Source organism: Triplophysa rosa, linkage group LG17, assembly GCF_024868665.1.
Source record: "Triplophysa rosa linkage group LG17, Trosa_1v2, whole genome shotgun sequence".
In the NCBI taxonomy this organism is placed as follows: Eukaryota; Metazoa; Chordata; class Actinopteri; order Cypriniformes; family Nemacheilidae; genus Triplophysa; species Triplophysa rosa.
Window position 1 is genome coordinate 19,583,615 of NC_079906.1, and position 12,706 is coordinate 19,596,320.

Sequence of the window (12,706 nt, forward strand, 5' to 3'; positions counted from 1 at the left end):
ATTGCAAAATCTCTGCACAAGGAAAAATGAGACTTATATCTAAAAAGTATGATATGCTAATATCTAAAAAGCCGTGAAATGATGCCGACACTCATGTGAAATGCAAACTATCATCCCCTGGCTGGACATATAAATGAATCCAGAGGGCTTTAATTTCAAGCTACAAGCCAATTTGTCAGATGTATCAAACCATCAAACCCTTCCTGGCTCCATTCTCTGAATAAAGATTGAATGAAAGGTCACATGAAGGCTGCAAGATCTAAACCAAAAGCAAGTTTTCAGCCTGAACGGTTGCTATTCTGTTCTACCAAAGTCTTTTTATTAAAACACAAAATTTGCTTTATGGGCTACTTAACGAGTAAAACGAAAACGAGTCACCCAATGTGGCCAATGTTAATAGCAGGATAGCTATGGGCAATGCCAGTATTTACTGTATGTAATTTTCAATGTAACTGTGGTGCCATAAATGCTCATGTGGGCATAGTGACAAAGCAACATACTCAAAAAATCGTGACAAACATACTGTATGAGGTGAATATAGGTGTTAGGTAAAAACAAACTAATTAAGCAAGTAAAATAAATTGAAATGTGAAATACCTGCCACAGCTGTGTTAAACTGCGCACAGAGGCACGGCGTAATTCTGCGAGGTACATGTGCTGTGGCTCGCTGTTCCAGTAATTGTTCTCTCTGGAGAGGCGTGAGGGGAACAACTCTGTGTACTGGTCCCTATAATGAAACATGCAGATTAGGACACATTCTAAAGGCTCGATCTGCAGGACTGCAGCCATCAATTCAGCTTACTTCCTTTTATTTTGAGCATTGATGGACGGAGAGACTTTTACGGCTGTCATAATATATATACACACACAGTATGTGATATATTTATGGGTAGGCTGAACATTTCTCAACACAGGTTTAAGAATTCTGAAGAATTATTGAAACTCACCACAATTCATGAAACAGCAAAAAAGTATAAGGTACTGTAAAAAGTCTCAAACAATTATTTGGCCAAAAAATATAAATGAATGCATGTTACAATTAAACATTTGATACCTTATCTGATAGTTGTGCATATTAGATAGATAGACAGATGGGCAGATGATAACTTCTCGCACACGTGGCGGACCGTGATGTGATGTATGTGATCTCCGGGAGCAGTTGTTCAGCTCTGGTCTGAGATACTGCCATCCAGTGCATCGTTAGCAAAACCACAGAGATCAGTCCATCAATATAGTGACAAATGAGCCGTAGCTGTTAGACAGCAATGCTCACACACTCATTCAACACTGGACCACCGCAGGCGCTCATGCTCACAGTTATACGGTCCATACACATTCACTCAAACATCAACCTCGTGGTTAACCCATGTGTACTTGGCAGGTGCATCTGATGTCATACCAACACAACTAAGACCGTAGTAATATATACATAATACTGTATATATACTAGGGCTGTCAAACGATTAATCGCGATTAATCGCATCCAGAATAAAAGTCTGTGTTTACATAATGCATGTCTGTGTATACTGTGCATATTAATTTAGTACTTATAAACACATACATGTACACAACATGTATATATTTAGAAAATGCTTCCATGTATTTATTTATATTTGCCAATAATTAAAATGATAGGTAAATGTTTATTAATATTAAAATTATATATTTTTCTTAAATAAATGCGTATGTTTTTATAAATACAAAATTAAAATGCACAGTACACAGACATACATTATGTTAACCCAAACTTTTATTCTGGATGCGGTTAATCGTGATTAATCGTTTGACAGCCCTAATATATACACATATTTAGGATGGAACTTATCAAAGAACGCCATTTAGGTAATGCAAAGCCATGAAATATATGTCCTAATAAAAGTGTTAGTGACAGGATCTTGTCGCACAGTAACATTTTGTGACTATTGTGTCATCACGATCTCCACTTTACTCAGCAAATTTTCAGCGCATTGTCACCCCCCGTTTTGGACACTACTATCCCTATAGACATTTTAATCAAATTTAAAAAAAAATCATGTTAAACCCTCTGGTAATTTTTTTAAATAATTACTTCTGACCGAAAAATTGTATATTTAACATTTTTTTTACTTCAATGATACAAAGCTTTTGTGGCACTTGAACACAAAAGTGAATCATTCGAAGGTAAATGGTCTTAAAAAGTCAAATTTTGACCCCTGACTGCCACAGGAAATGAATGGAAATAGGAAAAAATATGATATTATAATGATATTATATTTAGTGGAATTTTTTTTATAATTATTGCATAAATATTACATAAAACTATAAAATACCTAAAAAATCTGCAAAATATTAAAGAAAAAATATAACAGGGTGTAAAAAGGAGGATATAGCCGTGTAGAAGGATTTCGATGAAGACCACAGGCTGCGTGTACCAGCAGTCAGTCTCCCGGCCACGGGCAGGAGGTCTGAGATGCAGGCGACCACAAGCTGTGCACGGGCACGGAGATCCTGCTCGGCCATAACAGAATGTGACAGCAAAGAGAGAAGATACGGGCCGGAGCTGCCCCACTGCGAGGGGTCTAGGGGGTTGTTTAGCAGTCACACAATATGTCTCCTATAACAGCAGAAATGAAACCGACAGGACAAAACAGACCACCAGACAAACTGTCATCCTGAGAAAGAAAGAGACTTTTTACACCACTGAAGAGTCACTGTCTGAGTTTATTTATGTGTTCTGTTGCGTCAAAAGAGAGTTCTGTGAGACAGACGTGTTCACAAGTCTCTGACTCCAAGTCTTTAAAAGGTCTATAGTGTGGTCACGGAGGTTTGGTGATGCTTTGTGACACTGAGAGAGAGAGAGAGAGAGAGAGAGAGAGAGAGAGAGAGAGAGAGAGAGAGCAGGTTGGGTTCTTAAAAAAAGTCAAGCTTCTTAAAATATAACTTGTGAGGACATTTTAAGTTGCTTGATCAATAAATAGCCTAATGCTTATAAATTAGCCAAATTACATTTAGGATTATATCTATGTCACATAATATCATATCAAAGATCTACAAAAAATGTACTTTTAGTATTTTTAGTATTTCATTTAAAATTAATAAAAACTATATAAAATCACCTCAATAATAATGTAAAATATGTAAGGGATCCATCATCACCGTGCACAAAAATCACAAAATCATCTGCTGTAAATACAGTGTTACTTTGCATCCAAGTGTTTGTGTGTGTGTGTGTGTGTGTGTTCCCGGATGTTAGCAGAGCTGTGTGTGAGAGGGGATTTTAAGCAGGCAATGTCACGGCCAGACATCAATCTCAAACTGACAGCGGAGAACAGACTCTGATGTGACACTTCCCAATTCAAGTGACCCGCAGGGTCTCACCCGAGCCTCATCTGCTCTGACTCATGAAAAACAGCCTGCAAACACACACACAAACACACGCAAGACTACAATCTCAAACAGCTCAAACTGCTCCAAGGTCTTGATTCAATAAGCGTGCCAATGAACCGCAATGGTGATGTTGGTATTGTGGCACTCTGCCACTATGATATAAAAATAATGTCAGCGACCCTTTAAACTTCGTATAACTTAACCTGACTCTGTTCTTCGATGACAAAACATTTACAAGATGCTTAAATAAAAGTAAAGAATATCTGCAGATTCATTTGCTAGACAAAGTCGAGAGAGGGAGAGAGAGAGAGAGAGAGACCACACTTAAATTGAATAAAAAAAAAATGAGAGAGAGAGAAAGAGAGAGGGGGATAACCTAACATTTAATTTGCCAATCCCAAAACGATACGTCTGCTGCGACGTCAACGGCGCCGCCATATTAGGTAGGGCAACAGCCCACTAAACTCATAGAAGTGAATAGGAGAGCTGAGCTTTTTCTGCATTAAAAGCACTACCACGTTTACATTTCTTAACATATTTCAATGGTTTACGATATACGTAGAGTACAAATTCATCATGTCCCTAGGTATTTAATATCTCTATAGAGGGTATGGACGTGTCGTCACTTTACCACGTGAACTCCACGTGAGCACGCCGGAGCGTGCCCTCCTTGGGTGGCAAAACACTCAACAAAATGACTGCCTACAATATCAGGAAACGCAATTCCACGCAACATTTCAGTGTCCAGGAACACCTGCTTCCTATCTAAGTCCTAGAGAAGTCGAAGGATCACCGTCGAGTCCAGCTGCTTGTAATTTCAGCAATTAAGTGCGTGTTTTAGTCCCGTTTTTTTTGTTTCTCCTATTCTCCTCAGTCAATTTGCTGGGTGTTTTGTCACCCAGGGGAGCGTGTCCCAGTGAGTGTCCCGAATGTGCACGTGGGAAAATGACGTTAATGCATACCTATTGTTATACTTAACAATTAATCGTTGTCATAAGGAATTGTGAAATATGCATTAATTGAGCCTGTTATTCAGGATAATCCACTAGATGGCACCCTGTTCAGTGATATGTTAGGGATATATACCTGTATATGCAGGACAAGCAACAGAATAAAATAACCACACGTGGAAGTATTAGTCGAGAATGAAACACATCACATTAAGATTGTTTTATTTGAATCATCGAACAAAACACTTAAGGTAAAATTATTTAATTAACATATTAGCCTATCTAAAAATTTTAGATGGGGAAATGGCTTTTTCTGCATATTGTTGTGTCCCTTATACATTTATACGGCCTTTTCCTGACTTATACAATTTCAAAAATAAACAATGTTCGTTTGTAAATCCGGTAAAACAATTACAGCAGTAAAACATGTATGTGAGATAGTAAAACAAATAACACTGTTGTGCATTATAAATAGTATGTAATATGGCAATAAGACCCAAGATTAATATATAACCGTGTTTTCCCAAAGATTTTAAAGTGAACGAGCTGTGTTCTTATCGTGTGCATTACATCTACTTACATCACATTAGCGATGTGTACACAATTATCAAGCCTAAATGAATGCTTGACAAGCTTGGGTTTTAGCAGTTCCGTTTGAAAATTTATATTTTTTCAAGTCTACCCATCTTTAACTGAAGCCATAACGTTTCTGTACTCCACGTTTAAATAATAAAGTATTGGAATTGGTTGAGAAATGCAACCGTTATTGTGTTTATATGAAGAAAACCGCAGCTCCACCATTCACTTGCGTGTGTTTACGGTCGGTTTTGCCCTGACCAATATGGCGGCGGCGTTGACGTACGATCAGGCGGACAATAGCGCGTAGGGATTATATATCTGTCTATGATCCGATGCATATATTGCACAAGAGCATGTACACAAGTAAACCGTGCACGTTTTATACATCAGATGTTTGTCTTTCTCTTTCAGATGAGCAGATCTAAGCTAAAAGAAGCTGCTTTGCATGCACATCGAACCACTTCCCATATTCTTTCCTGACCAATGAAACAAGACATATGTCAGCACGTTTTGAGTTCTCAACCCTGTTTGTTAACGCATGAGCAGACTCACAGACCAAGGGGACTTTCATGCTAAACCTGTCAAAATAATACAAGTTTTCCTCTTTTATGTGAAGCCCAGTGCAGTAATGGACAAGAAAGTCTAAACATGCTTTTGAGAGAGAGTCAGAGTCGTTCTGTCAGACAGATCTTTTTCAGCATAAATTTCAGAGCGAATGAGGAAATAATTTCAAATTCTGCTCTGAAATAGTCATAAAGCAAAAGAAACATCGCTCGGATGGTACCCTCACGTTCTATGGAAACAAGACGTTTCAGAACCGAGCCTAAAGGGCACAAACATGCCCTTGAATGTACGTCCAGAGTACAAAATATACAGTAACCTGCTGAGAAAGCCAATCGTCATCCGTAGGCACTGCAGTGCACCTGGGCAGTGGTTCACAGCCAAATGCCAGTCATGAATATCGGAGCCAAATCCAGCCAAACCCCACTGTGTCATTCTATGCTTCACCTTGCCAAAGTTTCCAACAGAGGACAGTGTGATGGACAGGACGGATGACTCAAGTACCTCAAATAGCCGGCACAAATTATTATTTCATTTGCGAGACAACGGATGTTACACATCATTCCTCATTCGTGCCGGCAGACGCGGAAAGCGTTGTGTCATCCGAGCCGCTATGTGACCCATAAGGTTATTATGTAATGATGGCCTGCGGTGTTCTCAGTACAGCGGTTTAGAAAGAGTAATTATGGCCATTGTGTCTCTGCTGCCTGGTTGCCGTGTTCCTCCTACCATCTGTCCACAGTTAATTACCTCTTCTCTTCTGTGTGATCGAGATGAGAGAGATGGAGAGAGATAACAAGTATAGAGAAGAAGAAAGGATTCAAGAAACAAATCTGATGGCATGATTGATATTAATAAATTGATATTAATAAATTAATAAAAAATAAATAAAAAGTGAAATAAATGAAAAAAAAGAACCCACTTAATCTGTGAAAGACTCTTCCTGACACTTTAAACTATACGAGGTGGTACAGAAAACAAAAGGACGTGGAAGGAGGCTCTGGAAGGATTAGAAGACTGAGCGTGATGAAGACAAAGGTTCAGAGAAAGCCATGGGAAGGGGGGTTAACCCTCATCTGTGTAATGTACGGGTCATGTGACGGCAGGCAGCATTTAAAAATAGTAACATGATTTTTCTTATGTCTGAGAGAACTGTATCATAACAGCTGGAGGGAAGATGGCGCAGTCCAAAGGGCTCAAGGGTTAGACCCACCCGACCTCGTCTGCAACATCCGTGCTGCTTGGTTGGAAGATGCCGACATGATGATGCAGTGTGGGCACATTTTTCACCAGCATCTCCCTAATCTGTCCCATAAAACACCATTAAACGTGTCCATCCTACAGAAGTAATGTGACATTGTTCGGGACACTGATGACTTTCTGGAAACAGTATGGTATGATCGACTGTCAATATGAAAATCATCTTATTAAATAATAATCAGCAGAATATAGATCGCACAAGAACATTTAAAGTAACGTGTGTGTTAATACTTAAGATCTGCAAATCTTTACTTGTGCCCTTTAAAAATGTAAAGGTGTGAATGTTACAATGTCATCTATGGCATATTAGGATGCAAACTATTAATCTGTTTACCATTACAACAAATTTGAGTAAAATATGTTGTTGGGTTTGAATTAACCTGTGCTGGGTTGTTAAACCAAAAATGTTGGGTTGTTTCGACTATAAGTCACAATCAACCTGTGTTTACAATAACCATACTTTAAATAAATAAATTATGAATAGATGAATCATTGATATTATCACTATTATCACACTACACATATACGATAATAATGTAAACATAACAATGGCTAGAAGCCACAACAGCATTGTAAAAAGACAATTACAAACTCTCTCTCTCTGTTTCCCTCATAAAATAAACAAAAGAAAAGATGAATTTGACTGTTTGAGAGTTTTTAGCATTATTTAAGAATTTCATTATCATGATTTCTTTTGACCTTAATAATTGCCGTGTTGTGAAAATCTTATATTGTGCAGCCCAAGTTTCAACCCATTGTTGTGTCAAATATTCACTGTAAAAATTTCAAATTAAAAACTACAAATTTTAAGTTAAACCAAATTGGCTTTCGGAGGCACTTAAATTGAACTTATATTAAACTGACTTGAAAAAATTTACTGTAGTTGCATTTCGTATAACTTCAAAATGAAGCTAAAATTTTGTCCGTTATTTTGATGTGTGAAAGTAATGGTGTTGATGTGACTGGTCATTTTTTACAATGTGGACATTTTCTAGTTTTTTTAAACCAGTGGGGTTTGTCCATATTTTACCCAACCACGGTTTGAAGGAACCCAGCATTTTTTTCAAACAGGCATATAAATAAATACATAAATCCTGCCAAGTCCCTGATGCCCACTGTAAATGATTACTGGTATCTAGAAACAAGTCATCTTGTTTGGGCAATTAATATCAAGGACAAGACACTAAATGACTCTCGAAAATCTCTGACAACCCGTGACCTCAATGAGCGCTTCATTCTATTCATTACACGGACATCCATTATTTACGTGCTCATCAAAATTTAAGGGAAGAAAATATGTTCAAGCTTGGCTTTTCCAAATGGCTTAACTTTATCCAATACTGGCTGCTCTTGAAACCACAACGACCTGACACATATTGACGCCTCTAGCGTCCTAAAACCAGGCCACATGATTGGTGTCCTCCAGAATCCAAACGCTTTGGCCTTGAGATGAATGTCAGAGGGTTTATGACAGTGTGGCTCAGTCGTGTCGCTTAACGCAGATGCGACTGATTTTTGTAAATGCCTGTACTATAAACTTCAGAGAGTAATATCCTATTAAATGTTGTTGTTTTTTTGTTAGAAGGGCTTTGGACCGGGATAAACCAAAGTTACCAATCAACAGTAATGTCATGAAGCCCTAATCCATTTCACTGGGTCACCCTGGACACAATCTATGCAGAGTCTCAACCAGCTCTCGGTTTATTTGCATTTTGTAGAAGTTGCAATTTTTCCCAACGCTTGAAAAAGAACTCTATTAATGTGCCAATACACCAGTGGGAGATAAACCTCCCTTTCCAAAAACCTTCAGGACATACATGTCAAGAATAAGCGAGGAAAATGCAAATAGTTTTGGTCTTAAATGAGCCAAACTTCAGTTATTCTAAACATGTATATCACAAAATAAGTTATTTATAAATGTCTCCATTGGTGTTCCTCAGAACACATAAAGTCACGTAGGTTTGGAATGACAAGATATAAATGATGGCAGAATATTCTTTTCGATTTTTATAAGAGTGCAACTCTTTAATTTCCACCGCATATGATTTTGATGAAATAATTTTTTTTAGGTCTTTCCTTCTCAATATGCCAGTTTTAGTCATATACCCCTGATATCTTCATGCCAGAGCAATACTGGGCAGAAACAGGCAGCAATCCTCTATTATGATACATTGTTATTCCCAGGAGACGAAAGGATCTATTAGACCGCTGGGAATAAACAGCATTGGATGAGTTTAGCTGGCCTACTACCCAAAAGCCATAGATCCGCATGTCCAAATTGATCAATCAATATGAAGCCATTCATCTGAGGCAGTGATGCTGTAACACATCCAGGACGGACTGATTAGAGAAAGAAATATGTCCTCACACTCGCCCCGTGCCAGCGTTTGGGAATGAAGGGAAAACGCCTCCCACACATATATTAGACGTTAATGGAAACAAACACCGTGGAAATAGAATTACTGACAACACACTTACATAGCTATTAAAATATTGACTTTGCAATTACAGCCCTTTAAAAGTGCTAAGAAAGTAGGTCAGCTGTGTCATGTGAAAACATCAGTTTTTCTCTTTATTTCATTTTTAATGACAGTCCGGCTCTGTGATTTTGTATCTAGGACAAATAAAAGCAAATCACTGGGTGGCCGGTGTTGATTTATCACTTGTCGACACTTGCTGTTTTTCACTCGGAGGTCAAAGAGAGGCTTTGCGAAACAGGTACCAAATAAATGATTCCCATGATCCTTTGCACTTCTGAGCCAACGCCCCACGCTGGCTGTAATACCCTCTAATCCAAAGCAGCTGTCAATCAAAACACATACACAAAACCTAGGAATAGTTTACTGGAAAATGAAAATTATTATACCAGTCAGTTATAAAAATTAATGTTTGATGTCAAACGTGATGCCACCAATTAAACACAAACAAACATAAAAATATATACAGTAAATATAAATATAAGTATACATAAAAATGTGATTCACATATTATTAAATATGTATATAATATATTGTTATATATATATATATATATATATATAGTAAATATAAATACATTAAAATACATATATACAAATATTATATTTATGTTATTAATATGTAAATAATATATTGTTTATATTATTATATTAAATATTTATTATATAATTAAAAATATAAATAAACATATATATAGTATATACACATAACTTTAAGCTATTCAAAGCATTAGCAACAAATCCAACAAAACATTTGGGAAAGATGTTGAAACATTGACCATATAATGTAATTTTTGCGATTTGTGTTGATACAAAAATGTATTTTATTGCAATATGTGAAAACTCTGAAGTGTTACGTAAAATGTTACGTTTTCATCCACCAGCAGGGATTAAACTAACAAGTCAAATCCTCACACAAATCATGTCTTCAGAAGACTCAAAATATAAAGCAAGCAAATGTTTTTTAGTAACCTAGTTACTTGTCATTAATCCGTCTCTCTGTTTTTGCTCTGTCTCGCTCACGGCAGGCACATGTTGTGACAGCGACTCATTGAAACTCATCCCATCAACACCAAAACACCCAAGCTTGCCAAAAACACACGCACAATTACTTTAACACCACCATAACACATTTAACCGCCAAAGCGATGCTCAACAAAACAGTGACGCAACAGCTTGCTAGAGAAAACTATAAGAAACAAGTAAAGTTCCTCTCCCGCTCTCCTGAGGAGAACAGAAAGATGCTTCTACCTTGCCCTCCGTCCAGCAGAAGCAGATGTTGCTGGAGGTGCTGAGGATATCCGTAATCAAGCCTGAAATTCCCAGACGCATGGTGACGGCCTTAGACGGGACGGACAGAATGAAGGAGAAGATGAGAGAAGGTGAAGGAGAGGTTTGGGTCCCTGGATGTTGTCAGACTGGAAAGTGAGGCGAGAGTGGGAGAGAGGAGGTGACAGAGAGAGGAGGAGGAGGGGATAGAATGGGAGAGAGCTCGCTGCCTTCTCTCTCTAGCGCTGGACCTGTGAGCTCCGTACGCTGACACACACACAACAGGTGCAGCGGGAGAAGCGGCCAGCCAATGAAAACGGTCCCTGTACACACACGCGCTCACATGGAGCTGGACTTTCACACACACACACTCACTAATATGAGTCCTGATCCTATCCGGCATGCCCTCTCACACATAAACACAAGGATACAACACAGTCAGTGGGTTCCCTGTCGGGCGTCTCTGTGCAAATCTTTCTCAGCGTGTGGATGTGACACATAAAGGATGCAGAATGCATTTCTTTTTATAACACACACATGTGCAAACATACTTAAATTGGGAAGAAAACATGGTTTACATATAGGATTTGGGTATTTGGCAAGATAATACTATTTTGAAAACCATAACCAAAAGTATTAAACTATCCACGGTATGAAAATGAGTAACACAATTTTTCTCTGGGTGGACTTTAATAAACAACCAACTAAAGTCACACAACACCCAAACACCTTTTAAAGGGATAGTTCCATCAGAAAAATGGCCATTTATCAGTTATTCACCCTCATGTTCAAAATCTGTTTATTAGTGTTTCTTCTGTAAAAGACAAAAGAAGATATTTTGAGAAATGTCTGGCTGATAATACACTTTTTGCACTAAAATACACCCAAAACACCTTGTTATAACAAAGCCCACTAAACATTAAGGTATCGTGATGTTCTTTACAAAAACACTCCAAAAATCGCGTTTTGTTTACTGCCTGCTGCTTGTTGTCTAGGGATGCTGCAGACAGTATCTGTGACATGTGGGCGTAAGTGACAGCGCTGAACCGCCCTGAGAACGCTTTTCATTTGCCCTCCAGGACACGGCAGGGGTCATCTGACCCCTATGTGACATTTACACCCACAGGACTATAACAGACACTACATTCTTGTCAATGCTACATTGCCAATGCCGCAAGCTACATTAACTCTTACCTCTACAAAACCTGTTACGACTAAAAATATCTCAGGATTTTGAGGGATATTCTTTAAAGATTGATAAAGGCCATTTAAAGGGACAGTTCACCCAAAATAAAAATTCTATCATCATTTATTCGATCTCATGTGGTTTAAAACCTGTATGCGAGTCTTTTTTCTGTGGAACACAAACGAAGATATTTTGTGAAATGTCTAAGGGGTTTTGTGTTCATACAATGGACGGCAATGGGGACCAATGTTCTTTGGTCACCAACAGTCTTCAAAATATCTTCTTTTGTGTTCTGCAGAAGAAAGAATTTCACTTTGACGCCGTCTCACCACTCCTGACACTAAGACTGATGACTGTCTTCATTTTCTATAGATAGTTCAACATACAGTATGTAGGAAAGAACAGACCAAACAGGAATAAGCATGCAATTTCATTTCCAACAGGGTATTATATTGAATATATTGACTAAATTATATCTATCATACACATACGTATGTTTACATACTGTATGACTGACGTATACGCTATAAATATTATAGTATATGGTATTATATTCATGCCCATTTGAAGATCTCTAGCTGAAGATAGACTTTGCATTTGCGTAAGAAAAAATATTTCACACGTCTACGCTTAGATGCAAAAAAGATTCAATGAATATTAAGCAAAGGATCGGCCCGTAGAGTGTAATATCGTCCCAATGTTATTGTTCATTCCGAATGAAATACGGCAGCCCATCAAGAAGATTCAGAATCCAATCTGGTATTAAACAATGTGCATCGACTCACATCGCAGCATTTGTCATCTTCCCCATGGAGACCGGTTTGACTTCATTATCATAAAAAAACGATGGTATAAATAGAACCCCCAAATAACCGAATCAGCAAATCTGTGAGGTGTGACTCTCCGTGCTCACCTGCCCATTTAACACACAAAAACACAAAGCACACTTACTCATAAGAGTTCCACAGTCTTCGCGGAGGTGGAAGGAACTCTCGCTTGTTGAGGGGCACGATGCCGACGGCCGCCTGCATCACTGTGAAAAACTTCTTGTACTTCATC

At 38.1% G+C, this 12,706-nt stretch overlaps 1 protein-coding gene across 3 annotated transcripts in view; it reads right to left on the minus strand.

The window, feature by feature from the left end:
- Nucleotides 1-12,706, minus strand: part of LOC130567618 (tight junction protein ZO-2-like) — a 65,289-nt gene extending 52,583 nt beyond the window's left edge. For 2 of the 3 annotated variants that reach the window (XM_057355850.1, XM_057355849.1), the window contains exons 1-2: nt 12,599-12,706; nt 598-727 (exon numbers count right to left, since the gene is read on the minus strand). In XM_057355850.1, coding sequence (XP_057211833.1) covers nt 598-727; nt 12,599-12,705 — 237 coding nt within the window. In that variant the 5' untranslated portion in view covers nt 12,706. Of the gene's footprint in view, nt 1-597; nt 728-10,443; nt 10,594-12,598 lie in introns of those variants that run through there. The other variant, XM_057355853.1, reaches the window with a different exon arrangement.